Genomic DNA, 24,276 nt, shown 5'->3' with positions numbered 1-24,276 from the left:
GCACTAATCCTCCACCAACCCCACTTCCAAATTAGGTTAATGAAAATACCTGGAGTATAGTGTGATTCTACTCATATTACACCTCAGTCCCTCATACTTTTTTTTAGAGATTCCGTAGAGATAGTTCCCTGCACTGAAAATAATTATAATTTCTTACAATTTACATGAACACATACCAAACTTATGTACAGTACAATCGTCTATGCAGTCAGAAGCGGTAGTTGTTATTATAATGTCTTTCAGATGGACTATTTATTACACAGAATGAGAAGTTACAAGATTGAATAATTGATCAAAACTTTTAGCCACCGAATAACAGTAAATCCTCAGGCCTGGACACTGGCAGTTGTTTACAAGAGGTGCGTGGTTATCGCTCCCACACACAGGGTTCCTCTTGTGTGGAAAAAGGACTTCCACAGAGGTAGCCATTAGTTTGGAAAGGTAAATGGATGAATTTGAGAGGTGAGGGAAGAGGTAAAGAGTTGCAGAAATTAATAGTAAATGAGATGTACTAACAGATATACTAGCAAATACGGTCGCGTCCACACCAAGAGCTTGTTGGTGCAGGCGGGTGCAGGCGGTAGTTTGGTATCATCGTAACCTATACATGTTGCCCCACTGGACGCAGGGGATTGCGGGAGAGAACTTGTATGGGGTACAGTGTTACAGAACTCCTGCCCGCACCAGCAAGCAATTGGTGTGGACGGGTCTTAAGGAAGATCTAACCAAAAACTAGGGATACAGAAAGGTAAAAGAGGTGTGGAAAGGTACATAGAGGTGTAAGGTGACGTGGTGTGTTCAAGTCTCAGGGCTCTGTCACCTGCACACCTCACCACACTGAGAAGTTGGGTCGAGGGATAGAACTGCTCTGGCAACTGACTGGCTGGTTGCTGTAAGGAAAGGGAAACAGGCTTAAGTAACCATCATTATCGTTATTATTGTTATCATTATTACTATCACCATTATCGTTATTACCGTTATCATTATTACTATCATCATCATCATCTTAACCCTGGATCCACAGAAATTAAAATATTCACATTCCTCCTTCTCTTCCTCCTCCTCCTCATTCTCCTTCCCATCAATCATCGCCATCATCATCATCATCATCTTTTTATGTAAACATCACCATTACTCACTAGACGCTCTGTGTCTGAAGGAAGGCAAGGGGCTGCACTGCTTCGATGTTGGAGTTGTCGCACAGAATCCTGGCCCAAGAGGTCTTACGAACCTCCTGAAGCTGGGCTGTGGAAATGAGGAGAACAATACATACGTTGGTCAGCACAAGGTCCTCCACTAGACGCCCCTCTGACGGTACCCTATGCTTTGCGGGGATGGCTGTGTGCTGGTGTGGGCGTGAGTGTGGCAGTGGTAGTAGTAGTATTATTTTGTATGTTTTTCAATCTGCCTACGTGTGGTGGCACTGATGTAACCGGGGGGAGCAACTGCCAGGCTATACAAGTGTCCCAAAGCTACCTGCCTATCCCCTACAAGGAGGATGGTGGACGGCAGGATGGAGGCAACTTCAGCCTGCAGTCCTCTGGGTTCACGTTTCAGATGAACCTGGGGATGCTACTGCTACTGCAACAACATCAACAAAAACAACAACAACTACTACTACTACTGCTATTACTACCGCTACTACGGCCACTATTGGTACTACTATAACAACAGCAACAACAACTATTGCTACTACTATTACTACTACTATTATCCTTCATCAGCAACAACAACTTTTACTACTACTACTACTACTACGACTACCACTACTACTACTGCTACCACCACCACCACTATTACTACTTCTATTACTACTACTACTACCACAGCCACTACCACTATTATTACTACTACTACTTCTACTACTACTACTACCAATAATAATAATAATAATAATAATAATAATAATCTTTACACCGGTACAACGTTAGCTGAAGAGACTGAATTGAAAAGGCCAGTCATATTCTTTACTAATACCTTCACTCCAATGACGCACTTTTTAAATCTTGTCCTTGTTGGTCTTGTTTATTGTTACTTGAGTTTAGTAGTAGTAGTAGTAGTAGTAGTAGTAGTAGTAGTAGTAGTAGTAGTACCTGTAGCTGTGGTTGTTGTCGTTGTTCCCAGACTTATTTGAACGGTAAACCTGATGGACTCCTGGCCTCTCCTGCAGTCCACCATTACCCTTTCGGGGGACAAGTAAGTATCCTACGGACGCCTGTATAACCATGCAGTGGCGCTACCAGATGAAGAAATGATGCGGGAGATAGACACTGATAACGCTGCCAGGGCCGTACACGCAACACGCAAGAAGCCAGCCAATGGAGTGGAAAAGAGGGAGTTATATATCTGAACCAACCTGCGTCTTGTACTGTACTTATCAGCGGCATAGGACATTTTTTCTGGTAATTACATTTTTTTTTAGAGGGGTTATTTGACTGCGGGAAGAAAGCTACATGCATTTTTTATACTAGTTGAAAAAAAAAAAAATTTCTGGCAGATCCTGAGTGTACCAAACTGGAGAAATATCGATCTTATTTTGTCCAAAAAAAAAAAAAAAAAAAATATATATATATATATATATATATATATATATATATATATATATATATATATATATATATATATATATATATATATATATATATATATATATATATATATATAATGTATGTATGTATGGAGAGAGAGAGAGAGAGAGAGACTTACACTTGGAGGAAGACCCAGACTGCCCCGCAAGATCGTAGAAGAAGCGATCTCCTTCTTCGACAGAGACAGAAAGACAGACAAAGGAACAGAGCTATGAGCACAGAGACACAGACAGACACAGAGAGGCACAGACAGACCCAAATCCACCACTTACGCTCAGAGAAAGACCCAGGCTGCCCCCCAAGGTCGTAGAAGAAGCGGTCTCCCTTCTTCAGCCTGGCAAACTGGTCCCCTACAACGCAGAGGAAGGTCCAGCCAAGGATACCCCCGGACACAGGCTCTTCTGACATACCTCCCACGAAAAAGTCCACGTCATCAACGCTCTCGTAGACTCGGCGTAGATTCTGCACTTTCTGGGGGTAGATGAGGGTTGGTGAGGCTGGAGGAAGGGTTGGAGGAGACGGAGGTAGAGATGGAAGGAGCTTGGAGGTGCGTTAGTGAATGGATTGGTAAAAAGGGTTAAGGTTCCAGAGAGAGAGAGAGAGAGAGAGAGAGAGAGAGAGAGAGAGGGAGACAGGTGAGAAGGGGGAAGGTTTGGAGAGGTTGAAGAAGAGGGAGACAAAATGTAGATGAATATTGAGGACAGGAAAAGAAATTCTGATACACACACACACACACACACACACACACACACTTCAGCTAACCTTAGTTTTGAGGCAGGAATGAAATCTCCTTGGTTACTAGACAAATTAACCATCCAATGTGACTACAGCCAATCATCACCTGAGCTGGAGGGGGCTAGGGATCGTTGCCTTAACCCTCTAGACCACCAGAGATCCATTTGATTGATATGGTTACCACCCAACGTAGTATGTGGTTTGTATTAGTGTTGTCTTCCTGTGTTTAATGTTTGCGTCTGCACTTGGAACTTTTTTTTTTTGTTTTACTGTGCATGGTTATATTCTGTGGATGTATTTTTATTGTCAATATCTATCTATCTATCTATCTATCCTTAAGCACTCTATCTATCTATCTATCCCTAAGCACTCTATCTATCTATCTATCTATCCCTAAGCACTCTATCTATCTATCTATCTGTCCCTAAGCACTCTATCTATCTATCTATCCCTAAGCACTCTATCTATCTATCTATCTATCCCGCAGCACTATCTATCTATCTATCTATCTATCCATCCATCCATCCATCCATCTATCTATCTATCTATCTATCTCACAGCACTCACCTCTGGGGCTATCTGGTCTCCAAAGTCGCTGAAGTCCCTGGCCCTTCCGAGACCGCACACCTGCCTCATGTCGTTGTAGGTGGCGAGGCCGTGGTCCCGCCCGCGGTGTATGTTGATGCTCATTAGGTCCATACCGAAGTCGAAGCGAATGGTCTGGGTGTAGAGGGGGTGCCGGGGGAGACGGATTACACAGGATTACACAGGAAAGCAAACAGCAACAGACCTTATGGTCCTTTCGAGGCTGCTTGTTAGAGAAAACTATGACTACAAGATCTAACTCTACATGTTGAAGGATAAGGATAGTAAAGCAAGAAGGCTCCCCCCACCACCAAACCCTCCAGGAAAAAGTGAGAAAAACCACCATGCAGCATGGAAAAACTGACATGGAAATTTTATAGGAAACACTGGAAAGGAAAAGTCACATTCTATAATACTTCATCTATAAGCTACCCGATAGAGTAACCTGAAAGAGAAAGTAAACAAATAAAATAATAGTTACGGCATGACATTATAAACCAGTACATTGAGTTAATGGGACGTCTGTGGACATAACGTGGAAGCTACACACTGCACAGTGTGGATGTTTAGGGGTGGTGCAGCAGCCTTGCCTGGCGCTTTTAAGGTAGGCAGCAGTCAATCGGGCAATAGCTCCATTCACTCCACTGAGACAAGGAACTCTCCCATGTGGGACAAGTACACAAGTTTCATCCTGAAGCAGTGACCCCTGGTACATTAAAAAAATCCCGATGGTGGTCACTTGACAAACAGGGACCCTCAGTGATCCACATCCCATCACAGGTCGAAAGTAACAGTAGTGACCGTTAACTCAGGGTTATCTGTGCAGATCCTAATCTGTGCTTAGTGTATATTACCTCATTTGCTTTGGGTAAATCGAAAAACGTATAATGACGTGACGTGATGCTATGTTAAGTTTACGGGATGTCCTGTAGACTCGAGGGGACTGCACAGTGTGGATGTTTAGGGGTGGTGCGGCAGCCTTGCCTGGCGCTTTTAAGGTAGGCAGCAGTCAATCAGGCCCTAGCTCCGTTCACTCCACTGAGACAGGGAATTCTCCCATATGGGACAAGTACACAAGTTTCATCCTGAAGCAGTGACCCCTGGTACATTTAAAAAATCCCGATGGTGGTCGCTTGACTAACAGGGACCCTCAGTGATCCACAGCCCATCACAGGTCGAAAGTAAGAGTAGTGACCATTAACTCAGGGTTATCTGTGCAGATCCTAATCTGTGCTTATATTGCTTTGTTTGCACTGAATAAATTGAAAATGTATAATATCGTGACGCAACACTATGTACGGGTACATTGTTTACGGGGTGTCTTGTAGACAAAAGGGGCATGAACTTACATGTACCGTAGCTATAAAAGCAAGTTATTCGGACAGAAAAAGAGTCAGCTGAGGATTCTCGTGCAAATATTTGTCTAATTTGTCTTTGAATGTCTCAATTGAGATACTGTTCACGGTATCTGAGGGTAATCTGTTCCAGATATTTACAACTCTGTTAAAGAAGAAGTATTTTGCTTCGTGGGATTGGAATCGTTTTCCCATAATTTTGCAGCCATTACTTCTGGTTTGACTCGACCGGTCTATATCAAATTATTTATTCATGTGTAAGTTGTCATATCCCTTCATGATTTTGAAAACTTCAATGAGGTCCCCTCTTAACCTGCGCTTCGTTAGGCTAAATAATTTAAGTTCTTCAAGGCGTTCCTCATATGGTTTGTTTCTAAGTCGTGGTATCATTTTTGTGATTCTTCGCTGAATTTACTCTAATTTTTCAATGTCCTTTCTGTAGTACAGTGACCAGAATTGCACACAATACTCAAGATGGGGGTGCACTAGCGAGTTGTACAAGGCAAGTATGACTTTTTCCAATTTAAACTCGAAAGTTCTTCCAATAAAACCCACTAGCTTGTTTGCAATTTTAACCGCCTCGGTACACTGCTTGCTTGGTTTTAGGTCATTTGATATTATCACACCAAGATCCTTTTCACTGTCTGTACTTGATAACTGAATATTGTTCATTTTGTAATTTGCATGGACATTGTTACTTCCAATATGAAGTACTTTACATTTTTCTGTGTTGAATTTCATTTGCCATTTTTCTGCCCAGCTTGCTAAAGTGTTAAGGTCATTTTGTAACTACTGCCACTGTAATTTTGAAGTGACTTTACTTGTTATTTTAGTATCATCTGCAAATTTGGATACCTTACAATTTAGACCCTCATCAATATCATTTATATAGATAATAAAAAGTATCGGTCCAAGTACTGAGCCTTGGGGAACGCCGCTGTGAGAGAGAGGATGTGGTGGAGGAGGTAAGAAAAAGCACTAGAACACACATGCACACGCAGATACACACAAAACACAGATCCATACAGTGGACATAGGACTGCACACACACACACACACACACACACGCAGATACGCACACACACACGCAGATACACACACACACACACACACACACACACACACACACACACACACACATGCACACGCAGATACACACAAAACACAGACCCACACAGCTAACATAGTACTGCACACACACACACACACACACACACACACACACACACACACATGCACACGCAGATACACACAAAACACAGACCCATACAGCTAACATAGTACTGCACACACACACACACACACACACACACACACACACACACACACACACACACACACAAAACACAGACCCATACAGCGGACATAGTACTGCACACACACACACACACACACACACACACACACACACACACACACACACACACACACAAGAAATGAGAGCGTATGTAAGAACCACATAACATCAGTACCACGCAGCACACCATCACTCAAACATTTAGTGCTCCATCATCCTCGCTCCTCCTCACAAGCCCAATATTCTAACACGTATATACATTTCTCCTTTCTTTCTAGACAGCCCTCACTTCGCCTGTCAGTGCGTCAGAAAGGCGACTATCAGCTCACGAAAGAGGTGTCTGATCGTATCCATGGCCTCCTCTCTACGGCTAAAAATATAAGTTTGAATTCTCGGTTCAGTTCCTTAGTTTTTCTTATCTGATCTGAGTGAATATTTGTCACATGCTTCGGTGGTACTCCAGGGTTTGAGAGAGAGAGAGAGAGAAAGAGAGAGAGATTCCCTCATTTCCTCCATTTCTTTACTCCATTCTCTCCATTCATTTCTTCTCTCCAGCCCAGTCTCTCTCTCTCTCTCTCGTAACTCACCTGGAAGAGAGAGAGAGAGAGAGAGAGAGAGAGAGAGAGAGAATTCCCTCATTCCCTCCATTTCTTTATTCCATTCTCTCATCCTTTCTCTCCATTCCTTATTTCTTTCCAGCCCAGTCTCTCTCTCTCTCTCTCTCTCTGTAAATTTCGCCTTCTCTCCTCCTGCTGCTACCCCCCTTCTCTCTCTCTCTTTAATTCCTCTGTGTTTATTGCTCAGACTCTCTCTCTCTCTCCCAACTCACCTGGAAGAGATGATTGGAGAGGTCCTGGGTAACGAAAGAGTCGAACCTCTGGGGGGGCAACTGCGTAAAGCTCCTCACAATATCGTCATACCTGCCCTCCAGCTGAATGAGGTGCGGGGACTGGAAGTGGTCGCGTAGTCGGATGGAAGAGATGGACCCCGATCGCGAGAAGAGCCTGTAGGAGGGAAGAGAAGGGCCCTTAGTCTCCCCAACCCCTCCTGCTTAGCGATTTATTTCTGGATATGGCTGGGTTATATCCTTCTGTACGTTATTTATGCAGATTATGGCGATACTGGAAGGATTTTTGTAACACAGAATGGGAGGTAAGGTGTAATGAGCAAAACGAATGGCTTAGGAAAAAGTGTTAGGGAGCATCATGAACTGGCTAGTATACGGGTCAAGATTATTGCTGTTGTTTCTGCTCCTGGGTCATTTAGAGGCGAACCCTGTGGACTTCAGGCTGAGCTTACCTTTCTACTCATCATTCGTTATTCGGGGGAGAGCTAGGTACGTGAGTGACATATGTATAACTGGGCAGTGGAGCTACCTGGTTGTCAGAGTCACCACGCGAAGGCGACTCTCTCCAGCACCGAAAAGGAGACAGAATGCCGAGGGAAGAGAGAAGGTAAAAGGCTGGAGGAAGGAGAGATGGACAGTAAATAAAGACTGTCAAGATTACAGAGTGAATGCAAGATGGTCTCCACACAGCTATAGAACACTGTCATATTTCTGTACATCCACACAGCTATAGTACACTGCCATACCTCTTTACAAATTATTACGGTGATTAATGAACATACGAAAATACAGGATCCCCAACCTTGGCTGTTTTCATGGACTGACATTTGATCCATCATTCCCTTTAGATATATATATGTAAAACTAAAAATGGTGCTTAAAGGTATTTGCCTAAGGAACAACTGTGCCAAGTCTGAAGGAAATTGGTGAAGATAGGAAGGAGTGGCATCAAAATGAAAAGTATTTGGGCAGAAGAAAGGAAAGGATGAAAGAATCAGCAAAATAGGTCTCCGCCACAACGTAGAAACCCAATAAAAAGGAGAGTTAAAGTTATAATCTGTAGACTATTATAATGTCTTCCAAGCAGATGAAACCCAAAAATAATGACAATCAAAATTCTGTCCCCCCCATAACAAACTCCTGACTGCGCCCCTGAGTATGGTAAAGCAGACAGGAGCAGAGTGACAGACTGGATGAATTGGGTGAGAGAGATGGAAATACAGAAGCGGTGAGGACAGAGGTGAGGAAACGAGGGAAAGTGTGGGCGTTAATATCGACCTAGTTTGTTTCAATAACATAGAAAAGCATACCGACGTTAAATATATAGAATAAGTTACTAGGGAAAAGGTATTACGGAAACTAGAGTCACTCGAATAGGTATGTTAAACTTCATGTCCCCCTTCTCTTCGCCATCTTCTGTTCTCTTCCAACTATCTTTACATCCCCCCGCCCCCTCTCTCTCTCTCTTCCATGCCCTCCTCCGTTAAACTTCATGTCCCTTCCTCTTCGCCATCTTTTGTTCCCTTCTCACTAACATCTTTTCATCCCTCTCTCTCTCTCCTCCACCACCTGTGCCCGCCTCACCTCAGCGTCCCCTGCACCATAGAGTGACCGAATCTGAAGGCTGCCGTGGAGAATTCGCTGTTCATGCTGGGGTTGAGGTTGGGATTGTAGTCGAAGCTGTAGCCTTGTTGCAGCACGTTGATACCGAAGGATCTCATGAAACTGTCCCCTGAAATAAGAGGAAAAGGATTAGTTAACAGTTTCAATCCAATACCTCACTTTGCCCTTTCATTTCTCCCAATTTCAGTCCAATACTTCACTTTGCCCTTTCATATTCCTTACATACAGACGACTTGGGTTCATCAAAAGGAAGGCGTCTTGTTGTAGGACGTCAATGCTGAAAGGTGATATGAAATTCCTGGCCACAAAGGGAACAGGGAAGAGCTGACTTGAAGATTACAATATTTAAGCGATGTTATTGTAGCTGCACATCACAGAACATATTTATATTGTAAGGACGACATCACGCTTGCATTAGTTGGCTTTTTCCCCACCTGGCGGCTGCTTTCCAACCTGCAGTCTCTTGCGGCATTTCTGTTAGGTCCCTGAATACTGAGGCTCCTTCTCGGGACTTCATATTACGTTTCGTCTGCCTAGAATCCCACGACAGTACTTCCAACATCTGATTCCCACTCACCCACGATGATAGGCAGCCACTCATTATGGGCGATGTGCTATAATTCCACTCACCCACGATGATAGGCAGCCACTCATTATAGGTGATGTGCTATAATTCCACTCACCCACGATGACAGGCAGCCACTCATTATAGGTGAAGTGCTATAATTCCACTCACCCACGATGATAGGCAGCCACTCATTATAGGTGATGTGCTGGATCTGTGCTATAATAATCCTTCTAGCCTCTTGGAACACCCTCTCGTCGTCCCATTCGGGGTGGATGCTCTGCAATTCCTGCGCCACGCCGTTGTGTTGCCGCATCCATAGCGTGTGTATTGCAGTCAGACCTGGTTGTTCATTAACTCTGGAATCACCTGTGGAAGGAAAAAAGGTATTGTTACACTCCTTTCACTATCTATCTGTCTATCTATTGCCAGGCGCCTCAATTCTGCAAGGGGTGGCCACAAACAAATCGCCTCCCTGTCGCCCTGTCCCCAGCCATTTCACTGCCCTGCTCCCAGCTCACACACACCCCCTCCCTCATATACTCCCTTCACCTGGCCTAACACTTCCGTCTCTCTTGCATGCCGAGTTCTGACAGAGATTAGCACTAGAATATTGCGCTAGTCACGAGGAAGTGCAAAGGGAAGAATGTGTATCAGTTTATTGATCCATCTTCCATCCTATCTATCCATCTACCAGTCTATCTATCCATCTACCTACCTCCATCTATACGTTCATATATCTATCTATCCATCCATCAATCTATCTATCTATCTGCCTATCTCTATCTATCCATCCATCTATCTACTTCTATCCACCTATCTATCTCTCTCCATCTATCCATCTATCTACCTCTATCCATATATCTATCTCTGTCCATCTGTCCATCTATCTACCCAAATCCATCCATCTATCTATCCATCACACGTACCTGCCAGATAGCACTTCGCGCCTCTGTCAGCCGCCTCGCAGTCTCGTCCTGGGTCGGGGTCAATGGGCAAGAGACCTGGGCTGCCCTGGGACGTCTTCAGGAGCCCCCCCTGACCTCGCCTCAGCGCCCTCTGCTCCTCTGCGTTAGACCCGTACACGTTGGACGCGTCTATCCAGTGGGTGATTTGATTTAACTGCGGGATAGATAGATAGATGGGTGGAAGGATAGGTGGCTAGATAGATGGATAGGTGGATAGATGGATGGATAGATAGGTGGAAGGTAGATAGATAAATTGATAGATAGATGGATAGATGGGTGGATAGATAGATGGATAGATAGGTGGTAGTCAGGTAGATTAATTGATAGATAGATGGACAGATAGGTGGCTAAATTGATAGATAGATGGATAGATAGGTGGAAGGTAGGCAGATAGATGGATAGACGGGTGGAAGGTAGATAGATGGATAGATAAAAGGCTACATACCTACAGGCATAGATGGATAGGCAGATAGATAGACCGATAGATAGACAGATAGAAAAAGACAGAGACAGAGGGATAGATGCAGACACATAGATAGATAGATAGATAGATAGATAGACGGGAAGGCATATATAGAGACATACATACGTACATACATACATACATACACTGACAGACGGACAGACAGACAAATGTACAGACAGATAGATAGATAGATAGATTGATAGACAGATAGATAAATAGAAAGATAGATAGGTAGACAGATGGAACATAAAGGTGGATGGATAGATAAAGAGAGAGAGAGAGAGAGAGAGAGAGAGAGAGAGAGAGAGAAATATCCCTTTAGATCTGAGAGAATAAGCAAGTGAGAGAGGGAGGGGGAGTGAGAGATGGCTATAAACACACACACAGACAGATAGATAGACAGATAGACAGATAGATAGGCAGACTGATAAACTGGAGCGGAAGGCCGAGGATGAGATGGAGGGATGGGGAGGAGATGTATACGAGGAGGGGGTGTGCGAGCTAGAGAGGGGGCAGTTTGATGGCTCAGACTGGGTGACATGGAGGCGATTTGTTTGTGGCCAGTCCTTCCGGGATTAAGACTTTTGGCTATAGAAAGATAGATAGATAGATAGATAAACAGATAGACAGACAGACAGACATAGATAGTTTCACAGCTATCTAACTAGTTAACCTAAAGCTGCAGACTGAGAATGCGATGGAGGGATGAGGTGATGTACTGTATAGATAGATAGATAGACAGAAGGATAGATAGATAAAGAGATAGATAGATGGACATATAGATAGACAGATAGACAGATAGATAGATAGACAGCCAGCCAGATAGACAGGGTTGGACTCACCTGCTCAGCGTAGCCAAAGGTACAGTCGCTGCCGGCCCCCACGGCGAACATACTCCTGACGAAGTTCATACACGTCCGGCCCCTGCTGGAGTAGAAGGGGTCGCCGGTCAGGTCAATGGGCCAGCACTCGGGGTGGCGGAGCGCTCCCTGGGCTTCACGACCTCCAGGACAGCACTCGATTCCCTCCCCGCTCTCTGTGGGGAGGTCAAGTTAGGTCAGGTTGAGACTGGTTAGGTTTGGTTAGGTTAGGTTAGGTTAGGTTTGGTTAGGTTTGGTTAAGTTTGGCTTGTTTGGGTTAGGCTAGGTTAGGTTAGATTTGGTTAGGTTAGGTTTGGTTAGGTTAGGTTAGGTTTGGTTAGGTTAGGTTAGGTTTGGTTAGGTTAGGTTAGGTTTGGTTAGATTTGGTTAAGTTTGGCTTGTTTGGGTTAGGCTAGGTTAGGTTAGGTTAGGTTAGGTTTGGTTAGGTTAGGTTAGGTTTGGTTAGATTTGGTTAGGTTAGGTTAGATTTGGTTAGGTCAGATTTGGTTAGGTTAGGTTAGATTTGGTTAGGTTAGGTTAGGTTAGGTTAGGTTAGGTTAGGTTTGGTTAGGTTAGGTTTGGTTTGGTTAGGTTAGGTTTGGTTAGGTTAGGTTAGGTTTGGTTAGGTTAGGTTTGGTTAGGTTAGGTTAGGTTTGGTTAGGTTAGGTTAGGTTTGGTTAGGTTAGGTTTGGTTAGGTTAGGTTAGGTTAGGTTTGGTTAGGTTTGGTTAGGTTAGGTTAGGTTAGGTTTGGTTAGGTTAGGTTAGGTTAGGTTTGGTTAGGTTAGGTTAGGTTTGGTTTGGTTAGGTTAGGTTATGTTTGGGTTGTTTAGGTTAGGTTAGGTTTGGTTTCTACAGATTAGCCACGTTAGGTTTGGTTAGGAGAGGAGAGGTTTGGTTTGATTAGTGCTGGTTAAGTTTGGTTAGATAATAATTGACGCTCTTAAGGAAAATAATGATGATGATAATGATGATGATGATGATGATGAACTGACGCTGGTTTTAGAGACTAACGATGAAAATGACTTGAGGTTCATAAGGAAAATGGTGATGATGATGATGATGACAGCGATGATGATAATGACGATAGTTTAGTGACTAACTTGATGAAAATGAGATTCTTAAGGAAAATGATGATGATGATGATGATGATGATGATGATGATGATGGTGACAGGATTAATGACGATAACTTGAGGCTCGTAAAGAAAATGAATATGACAGTGGTTAAATGGCGACTACTAACAGAGAGATAGATAGAGGGAACAACCAGAGATCAGTACCCATGGTGTGGAATGGTACATGTGCAGAATCGTGATCCATGAACTGTCCCCACTGCATGACCGAGGACGTGTAGACGGGATCAGGGCTGTTCACATCCACCAAGACTGTGTTGCTGATTAGACGTTCCTTGGGGAGCTGATTGCCGCTGACACCTCGAGACCGGGGAGCTGACACGCCTGCGAGAACAGCAGAACATAAGGATAAGTTGTTGACACGCCTGCGATAAGAACAGAAAAACATAAGGATAAGTTGTTGACACGCCAGCGATAAGAACAGAACACTTCATCACGGCCTAAAACTGTCACCCTTCCATTTTGACTTATGGTTTATGGCAAAAGATAAACACAAGAATATAACCCTAGTCACGAAGAAGTGCTATGGAAAGGTTGCAGAGCCGCAGTACCGTCTTTTTCCGCTAGAGTTACGGTAAATACACTGCAGAAGGATAAAAATATGAGCCAAGTTTAAGTGAACGAACTATAGGACAAGGCCACTGGGAGAGAACAGGATCAGAGCACATGAAAGGATGGTTGTAAAGGTGATCTGCTGTTCAAGGGGCCAAGTACGAGATTCCAGTCCAGTTGAATTGATAACAGATTTCTGATTTTCTGCAAGACCTCCTCCCATGTCTTAAAAATAAAAAATGTCCTTGCTCATACAGTCATAGAGTTCTAAATGAGACAGCTCTAGCATATGGGTTGTTTAATATGGACCGTGGGCATTGGCGCCGAAGTGGTGACGTCAGTATGTGTGGTGCCTAGGAGGGTTATTGGGCCTCCAGGGACGGGCCAGTCATACACACACTCACACACTAAGAGAGAGAGAGAGAGAGAGAGAGAGAGAGAGCCGTACCATCATCATAGGTGGGTGGGTTTATTCTCTGGGTGGGTGTGGTACTCATGCCCCAGGCCGGGTGTTGGGGGTTGTTGCACGAGCCATCAGCGCTACGGTACCTTGCCCCGGGGTCGCACCTGGGATTACGGGGGCACGTGTCACCCAGCACGGTAGAGGCCACGGGGATGGTACGTAGCCCGTGCCCCGCTTGCCGTGCTGAGAGTTGGAAGCTGCAGGTGAGAAGGACAGGTGTGGTCAGGACAGGTGTAGTCAGGACAGGTGTAGTCAGGACAGGTGTGGTCAGGACAGGTGTAGTCAGGACAGGTGTGGTCAGGACAGGTGTAGTCAGGACAGGTGTAGTCAGGACAGGTGTAGTCAGGACAGGTGTGGTCAGGACAGGTGTTGTCAGGACAGGTGTGGTCAGAATACAACAAGCTGTCAAGACGGAATATGCTAAATAAATCTCTTAGGGAGAGATCACACGAAACCTTCCATGCCAACGAAAATAAAATTATTATCATCAACACCATCATCATCATCCAGCACGGGAATGTCTCTCTCTCTCTTACAAGACCCATTCAGTTGCAACACCTTAATCCACTAGACTATTTGCCTTGTCGATCAGTGTAGAGTCACCTGAAGGCAGCACTACATCAGGTGAGTGGATGCCAGCTGCCCTGTTGAGAGAGAGAGAGAGAGAGAGAGAGAGAGAGAGAGAGAGAGAGAGAGAGAGAGAGAGAGAGAGAGAGAATACCAGGAAAAATAAAAGGTCTGAGAGAAAAATTAGTAGGAGAAGAGAGAGAGAGAGAGAGAGAGAGAGAATGACCCTCCACACGGTCACTCCTACTCACTCCTTCAGCATATTCTTGGAAGCCTCTAGGATGGTCTTGGCAGCCTTGTCCATGCTCTTGGCTCTGTCGCTGATCTTGAAGAAGTGGAGGTGATTAGAGGCAGGCGAGTTGGGAGGCAGCAGCACCTTGTTCCTGGAGGCGATATTATTATTATTACTATTACTATTATTATTATTATTATTATTATTATCATCATCATCATTATTGTTATTATTATTATTATTATTATGATTATTTAGAAAGTTCCACAGGGTTATCTAAGTTAATTTTGATATTAAAATGCTATTCCAAAAGGTGTTCTAATATTCAGTCTTCACGGAACAGCAAATATTGAATTATTTTATGGGATAATTATGAAGAAGACCATTTTTGTCCATAATCTCATCTCTCTCTCTCTCACTCTCTCTCTCTGATTCTGGGAGGTGTTCTCAGTACGAATAAAAGAGAGTAACGTTAAATAAAGCAAAAGAAAGAAAACTACTGATATCTTTAACTGAAGGAATGTAATCTATCTATCCATCCATCTATCTATCAGTGCTTCTCTGTCTATCTGTGTATGTATGTATGTTTGCATGTACGTCAAGATCTTACTAATAACCAGTAACAGGTTCGCGAAAAACGTCCACATGCATTATCATTCTCTATCTCTCTATCTATAGCCTGACGCCCTAATCCCGCAAAGGGTGGCCGCGGACAAAACGCCTCCAAGTCGCTCTGTCACCCACCATTTGACTGACCCCCGCAACTCACTCCCCCCTCCATCATACACCTCTCAACTCCATCCCTCCACCTCATCCTCGGTCTCCCCCTCCCTCTGTCACCCACCATTTGACTGCCCTCCCCCCAGCTCACTCCCGCCTCCCTCATATACCTCACCATCCTTCCACCTCATCCTCGGTCACCCTCTCCCTCCCTCCACCTCACCTACATACACCCTCTTAGTCAGTCTTTCATTCTCCATTCTCTCCACATGTCCAAACCACCTCAGTGTATTTCTCCTAATATTCACAACCACATCCACATCCACCCCACAACGTTCCTTCACTTCTTCATTCTGTCTATCTATCTATCTATTCCCAGACGCCTTAATCCCTTATACGGGGTGGCCACAAACAAATCACCTCCACGTCACCCTGTCCCTCGCCATTTCACTGTCCTCCCCCCCAACTCACTTCCCTCTCCCTCATATACCTCTCAACTCCATCCCTCCACCTCATCCTCGGTCTCCCCCTCCCTCCCTCCACTACATACACCCTCTTAGTCATTCATTCTCACCTGACAATATTACTTTCGATGCCGACGAATGATTTGATGGTGTCGACTCCCTTCTGTACAGCCTCATTTATCTTATTAGGGTCGAGGCTGTCCATCTGAACGTCGATCTGTGCGTGAGGCAGGATTCGATTGTCACCTTTACCTTGTTGAGAGGGTTGGGCTGCGGAGAGAGAGGATGGGGTGTGTGTGTGTGAGGGTTGCTGATGGATAGGTAGATAAAACACACACACACACACACACACACACACACACACACACTCACAGAAAGCATCATCAAGCGATCAAGTGTAGTACCTAAATAAACACAAGAGGTACGCACACACACACACACACACACACACACACACACACACACACACACACACACACACACACACACACACACACACACACTGTCTTGCGGTCGCGTGTAATAAAATAAACACAAGAAGTACTCTCTCTCTCTCACACACACACACACACACACACACACACACACACACACACACTGTCTTGCCGTCGCGTGTAATAAAACAAACACAAGAAGTACTCACACACACACACACACACACACACACACACACACACACACACACACACAAAGTACTCACAAGCCAGGGTAGTGGACGGACAGCACACGCCCTTGCTGTTATCCGGGAGTGTGCACCCTTGTTGGATCTGAAGGGAGGAGGGAAGGGGCATTAGGGATGAAGTCCAAGGATGGGTTAGGGCTTATAACTCACAGAATGCCACTCAGGGGGAATAAAAGTGGTGGTAGTAGTGGTAGTAGTAGTAGTAGTAGTCAATGATTCAGTTTTTCATAATACAGTATACAAAGAACTTCACTATATAACACACAAAAAGAAAGCAGAATAAATGAATATGCATCAGATCTATGCCACCTCAATGTCTGTGCCACCATATTCCTGCCACCTCAATATCTGTGCCACCATAGTCCTGCCACCTCAATATCTGTGCCACCATAGTCCTGCCAACTCAATATCTGTGCCACCATAGTCCTGCCACCTCAATGTCTGTGCCACCATAGTCCTGCCACCTCAATATCTGTGCCACCCTATTCCTGCCACCTCAATGTCTGTGCCACCATATTCCTGCCACCTCAATGTCTGTGCCACCCTATTCCTGCCACCTCAATGTCTGTGCCACCCTATTCCTGCCACCCCTATATCTGTGCCATCAATTCTGTGCCACTTCCATTGCGTGCCTTCAAATTCACGCCACTCTCATTTATGATATCAAACTGCCCTCTCTCCAACCGACACTCCCCACCCCCTCTCCTCTGCCTCCCCACTCCATCCCTCCACCCCCTCTCCTCTGCCTCCCCACTCCATCCCTCCACCCCCTCTCCTCTGCCTCTCCACTCCATCCCTCCACCCCCTCTCCTCTGCCTCTCCACTCCATCCCTCCACCCCCTCTCCTATGCCTCTCCACTCCATCCCTCCACCCCCTCTCCTATACCTCTCCACTCCATCCCTCCACCCCCTCTCCTACACCTCTCCAATCCATCCCTCCACCCCCTCTCCTCTGCCTCCCCACTCCATCCCCTCTCCTCTGCCTCTCCACTCCATCCCTCCACCCCCTCTCCTACACCTCTCCACTCCATCCCTCCACCCCCTCTCCTCTGCCTCTCCACTCCATCCCTCCACCCCCTCTCCTCTGCCTCTCCACTCCATCCCTTCACCCCCTCTCCTACACCTCTCCACTCCATCCCTCCACCTCCTCTCCTACACCTCTCCACTCCATCCCTCCACCCCCTCTCCTCTGCCTCTCCACTCCATCCCTCCACCCCCTCTCCTCTGCCTCTCCACTCCATCCCTCCACCCCCTCTCCTCTGCTCATCCCTCCACCCCATATAGCACAAACCTGGTTCAATTCTGGTGCACAGTTGACTATGGCCTGACAGACGCATCCACCTCCAGCACCTCGTCCTCCACCTCCAGCACCTCGTCCTCCACCTCCAGCACCTCGTCCTCCACCTCCACCTCCACCTCCTCCTCCAGGAAATGCAGGTCGTTGTATATTCCCTCCTGGTCGTCCGCCTGGTCGTACAAACCCTCCACTAGGTCGTCCAGGTCGTCCTTGGGTAGCTCCTGGGAAAAATACTACCGGCAACCCATCATCATCACCACCATCATCATCACAATCATCATCAGCATCAACGTCATCATCACAATCATCAGCATCACCACCATCATTATCACAATCATCAGCATCACCACCATCATCATCACAATCATCAGCATCACCACCATCATCATCACAATCATCAGCATCACCACTATCATCATCACAATCATCAGCATCACCACCATCATCATCACAATCATCAACGTCATCATCAACGTCATCATCACCGTCATCATCATCATCACCACCATTATCATTATCACCATCATCAGCAGCATCACCACTATCATCATCACCACCATCATCATCACAATCACCATCATCACCGCCCTCATCATCACCATCATCACCACCATTATCATTATCACCATCGTCATCATCATCATCATCACCACCATCATCATCTCCATCATCATCATCATCACCATCATCATTATCATCATCATCACCACCATTATCATTATCACCATCGTCATCACCACTATCATCATCATCATCATCATCATCACCACCATCACCATCATCATCATCATCACCTCTCCTGCCTCTCTCATCGTTGGAGTCGTGGATATTTGAAGGAGAGAGAGAGAAGTAAACAAGACCTAGACCCAGCCGTGAAAGAGTTAGGAAAGGGTAACTAACATTTGTATCTGACTGTACTGCAAGGCCAAACACCAAGGCATCTGAATACCAATCTTTCTCTCTCTCTCTCTCTCACACACACACACACACACACACACACGCACACACGCACCCTTTTTCCATTCTCCATACGTACTAACATTTATATTCATCTTTGGTAGAGATTTCTTTCATTAAAGGGGTTTATGAAGGCTACATACATCCACTCTAATTCCTGATGCCTCTCCTGAACAGTGTAGTAGTAGTAGTAGTAGTAGTAGTAGTAGTAATAGTAGTGGAATTATTATTATTATTATTATTATTTTTATTATTATTATTATTATTATTATTATTATATATCCACTCTAATTCCTGATGCCTCTCCTTAACAGTGTACTAGTAGTAGTAACAGTGGTAGTAGTAGTATCATTTATCATTCTTACTATTATTATTATTACCATTTTTATTCTCATTATTATTATTATTATTATTATTATTATTATTTTCTTTTAATTATTATTATTCGCTTAAAGGCTACCCTCGGGGGCCTCCGCTCGATGTCAAGTCACTTCCTTTCTTCAGTCGAAAGGTGACAGAAATTTTCAAGACTCATGCCGTCAGCGAGGCGGAGCGAGGAATTGCCCCTTATTTTTATTTTGGTGCGAAATCCGTTGAGAAGAGAGAGAGAGAGAGAGAGAGAGAGAGAGAGAGAGAGAGAGAGAGAGGCAGGATAGCAGTGTTTGCTTTTATACTATAATATGCTATAGCACTATACTATACAATTTTATTTTAGGAGTATAAGGAGGGAGGAAGGAGAGGCGAGAGAGTGCTAATACAACCAACACGTCACTCTTCTCTCTTCCGTCATGCTGGTAACTTCAATGCCTGACCAAGGACGAATCCATCCCTCCACCAAAAGCAAATCGCCTACTGTACTACATTTGAAGCAAAAGACCAGAAATGACTCATAACTCGGGAACTGGTGGCCCGATTGGACTGGAAATTGTTTTATTCTTCAAGGTAGAGCATTTTAACGGTGCCTTGCTGTAACAAAAATTGCCTCCGATAACAAAAAAACAAATATACAGAAATCGGATCAATATAAATTACAATAGATTATTATTATTATTATTACTATATTGATGTCATCTGACAGACACTCATTAACCCTCCTCCTTCTCGCCACCTCCCTCCCACCCTTCCCTCCTTGCTTCCTTCACATCAGCCATCCACTCTTCCACTCCCCTCCACTCCTTCACTACCCTCCACTCCTCGCACCCTCTTCCTAATCTGAATAAACGATGCACAGGAGAGAAGTGGCCTGTACACGAGAGAAGTAGCCTGTGGGAGCGTTAATCCTGGCCCTCCTTTTGGTACCCAAGTGGTGACATGTGAAGCCCCTACTGACCTGCTCCCGGGAAGCTGATCTGACGGATGACCCTAGCGACGGGCAGCTCATAGGAGGAATTCTGTGCCCATACCATAGTTGTCCCCGTCACCATCCATGTTAAGACCCACGTCCGCATAGTGTACATCTGTAAAAAATAGTAGTGGTAGTAGCAGTAATAGTAGTAGTAGTAGTAGTAATAATAATAATAATAATAATAATAATAATAAACAATTATCATCATTATCATCATCATCATCTTTACCTTATTTTTCCATCATTATCATAATCATCACCATCATCTCGACCTGTTTCGCCACCCAAAGATGAGAGAGAGAGAGAGAGAGAGAGAGAGAGAGAGAGAGAGAGAGAGAGAGAGAGAGAGAGAGAATTAAATAAGAACTAGCCAGCGACAAACTCCTCTCTCTAATCGGTCAAAGGGCCAAATCTTTGACTTTGATCGATTTCTCTCAAAAACGAATCATTGCCTGACCCTCAACCCGTCCACTAATTACACACACACACACACACACACACACACACACACACACACACACACCACACACACACACACAATAAAGGAGAGGAAGAAAGGGACAGCGAGAGGACTGAAGTCTATCTGTCTATCTATCTCTTTATCTATCTATCCATCTATCTATAGACGCCTTAATACTGAAAGGGGTGGCCACAAACAAATCGCCTTCATGTCACAATGTCTTTTACCATCAATGTGCCCTACCTCCAACTCATACCCCCCCTTTCTCATGCACTGTATCTCTCCATCTCATCCTCGGTCTCCCTCTGCCCCTCTCCCCTCCATTTCACCCACATACACTCTCCCAGTCAGTCTCTCATTCTGTATCCTCTCCGCTTTCCAACACCACAACGCTCCTTCATTTCCTCCTTTTTCTGCCTCTCCACATGCTCCTCTCAGGTAACTCATTTCCACTGCTCTCACCCTTTCCTTGTGTAAACCTCTTCAAATGACTATAAATTGGGCTTGCTAGGAGGAGGAGGAGGAATACTGTACAAAGGAAAGCAAACAGCAACACACCTTATGGTCCTTTCGGGGCTGTTTGTTACGGAGTAGACTATGACTACGAGATCTAATTCTACATGCTGAAGGATAAGGATAGTAAAGCAAGAAGAGGAGGAGGAGAAGAGAAGGAGGAGGAGGAGGAGGAGGAGGAGGAGGAAGAAGAGGAGGAGGAGGAGAAGGTGTAAAATTAGTAGTAGTAGGAGGAGGAGGAGACATAGAAGACTGGCTTATCAATGAGTAGTGTGGCGTGGCATATGAATCAGTGTCAATAAGCATGAAGCCAATGACACACCTGAATACTGATGGCACACACCTACGTTGTTGGTAGGAGAGGGGACCTTCACGTGGTGGCACTGATGTAACAGGCCAGAGGAACTGCCTAGTAATACGGACTTCCATTAACAACATCCCTATCCCCCCCACGATCACAACATCTATCCACCCATCCATCTATCTAAGTCTATCTATCTATCTGTTTACTCTTTACTGAACGTCATTCAACAACTGATGCAAGGAGGTGATGACAAATATGACCCCTTTCTCGTTCTCCATCACTTCTCATGCCTACACTCCCTCCCCCCACTCCTGGCCCCACTCCCTCCCGGCCTCACTCCCTCCACTCCAAGCCCCACTCCCTCATATACCGTGCGGGGGAGAGAGAGAGAGAGAGAGAGAGAGAGAGAGAGATTACTATTTTCTTTCCTGTCTTCTCTCCCTCCTCCTTTACTTGCTTCAACATTCTTATTTGCTTCATGTCTTCTCCTTCATCCTTTTCTGTGTTTTCTTTCATCTTCCTTTCCTTTATTATTCTTATTCTTTCTTATCATAATTTTACTGATCCATCGTTTTTCATCTCTCTCTCTCTCTCTTTAATTCTTCCCTCTCTTCCTTGTTTCCTTCCCTCCTCTTCCTCTCTCACCCTCACTTTTAACACTCCTATCCTTCCTCATCTTACTCTTCTTCTCTTCCTCTTCTTCTCTTTCTCTTCGTCTCTTCTTCTCTTTCTCTTCGTCTCTTCTTCTTCTTCTCTTCCTCTTATTCCCTTCCTCTTCTTCTCTTCCTCTCTCACCCTCAATTTTAATACTCCTATCACTTCTCCTCTTCCTCTTCTTCTCTTTCTCTTCCCCTCTCACCCTCACTTTTAACACTCCTATCCTTCCTTCTCTTACTCGCTTTGCAGAAGAAAATGTTACTACAACCCTTGATTTTCGCTTTATATATATAAAATTATATATATACTGTATATATATATATATATATATATATATATATATATATATATACTGTAGTGGAATATCTCAAAGTCTCCCTCTGACCCATCGCAAATTCCAGTGGAGAGGCGGAAGTGAATGTGTGGTGGAGAGGCGGAAGTGAATGTGTGGTGAAGGAGAGGCGGAAGTGGGGAGGCGGAAGTGAATGTGTGGTGGAGGGGAGGCGGAAGTGGAGAGACGGAAGTGGAGAGGCGGAAGTGAGTGTGTGGTGGAGGAGGGGCATGGAGACGAAAAGCTATACTCCTTCTACTTGAACTTGGCCTAAAATTGCCGTCTCTCTCTCTCTCTCTCTCTCTAACTTGACCTAATATTGCCGTCTCTCCATCTTGAATGTTGAGTTGTAACAATAGACTCTCGCCAGACTATAGTGCTAATCACGAAGAAGTGCTATGGAGAGTAAGAATTATAGCATTGTCTTTTTCTGCCACTGAGCACACACACACACACAAACACACGCAAATCTAAGCCCTCACTCAAATTTTCTCACTGTCTTCTTCATTCTCTCACATTGTCTCACATTTCTCGGTATAGATGATTTGAAATGTATTATCTGTTTCATATATTATCTCTAACTTTCTTTTGCTCACTTTTGGTATCTTCTAAAATATGAAAATGTGATATATATTGAGAGAGAGAGAGAGAGAGAGAGAGAGAGAGAGAGAGAGAGAGAGAGAGAGAGACTGGAAATAACACACAAGAAAAGCGCTGTTTGTTTTATTACCCGCTAAGGAAATGAAATATTGTGTTCATTGACAAACAGCTCATCCATTAAAAAAAAAAATAATAATAAAAAATAATCAAAATAAAAACTGGAAAACCAGAGTCGGTATATATATGATTTAACTGTAACTACGAAGCAAATGTAATTCTAGCATATTCTTAAAAGCAGTCGCCTAATCTGTGCATGATACAGTATTCTCTAAGTTATTTCTCATTTCAGTTATGTGGTTTACGGTTACACGGTTGGATTCAAGTGAGAAGGAAAGAATTTGAAAAGTAATATTGTTTAGAGGGAATAAAGTGAGTTTTCTGATGCTCTTTTGTGTGGGGGAGTGGCAAGTGATAGTGTTTTTGATGGAATAGACCTTGGAGGGTAGTTCTGATGCACCACAATGCTCCTATGTACTCAAAACCAGCATGGAAATCTCCTGGGCTTCATGACATTGGAGTTGTCATATTTCTTTCGCGTGTTTTTGTCTGGTTGTTGTTTTGGTCCCTGGCTTACGTGGACGTGAGCCGTACATACATGCGCTTACACACCAGTCATATGAAAACACACCAAACACTCACCGTGGAGATAATAGCCAAAGAGAAGAGTGGCAAGTTGCACGAGCCAGATTACTTACATCTTATTCCCCCGGTCTCCTGCACCCGACTGATGGATTGCCAAACACCAAAGTTAAACTGTAAGTATCGCTAAATTTGCTCTTTAAAAAATCGCTAGAATGGCACTAACCCAGAAAATCAGCTCAAAAAGGCCTATGAAATCTAGAATACTGCTAACACTGTAGAAATCTTTAGAATACAGCTTATTTTTTGCAGGTAAACGTTAAAAGCTGTCATTAAATGGAGATTAACAGCCAAAAATCTAGAGAGAAAAGGAAAACGCTACATTGGCAACGCTACCAAACACCTCGCGGCCTTGCAGCATCCGTTGACGTCTTCTCCTACCTCTTTAACTCTTCTCTTCCTTTCTCCTCT

General features: G+C 44.4%; 1 protein-coding gene across 1 annotated transcript; it reads right to left on the bottom strand.

The window, feature by feature from the left end:
* Positions 1–829: 829 nt before the first annotated feature.
* On the bottom strand, positions 830–20,362 carry LOC145406045 (immunomodulatory peroxidase-like). The gene is made up of 16 exons (XM_080277231.1): positions 20,287–20,362; positions 17,994–18,085; positions 16,721–16,787; positions 16,131–16,290; positions 14,856–14,987; positions 14,023–14,234; positions 13,170–13,346; positions 11,872–12,065; positions 10,525–10,717; positions 9,767–9,964; positions 8,992–9,139; positions 7,390–7,564; positions 3,887–4,043; positions 2,861–3,055; positions 1,140–1,245; positions 830–890 (listed from the first exon to the last, which is right to left on the bottom strand). The coding sequence occupies exons 1-16, from the start codon at positions 20,360–20,362 to the stop codon at positions 830–832; spliced, it is 2,343 nt and encodes a 780-aa protein (XP_080133357.1).
* Positions 20,363–24,276: the final 3,914 nt, after the last annotated feature.

The sequence above is a fragment of the Coenobita brevimanus genome, chromosome 69 (genome assembly GCF_032717465.1).
Source record: "Coenobita brevimanus isolate Jiangsu-jjx chromosome 69, ASM3271746v2, whole genome shotgun sequence".
NCBI lineage: Eukaryota > Metazoa > Arthropoda > Malacostraca > Decapoda > Coenobitidae > Coenobita > Coenobita brevimanus.
Note: the sequence above shows the minus strand (reverse complement) of the source record. Positions and strands in the feature narration are given on the sequence as shown.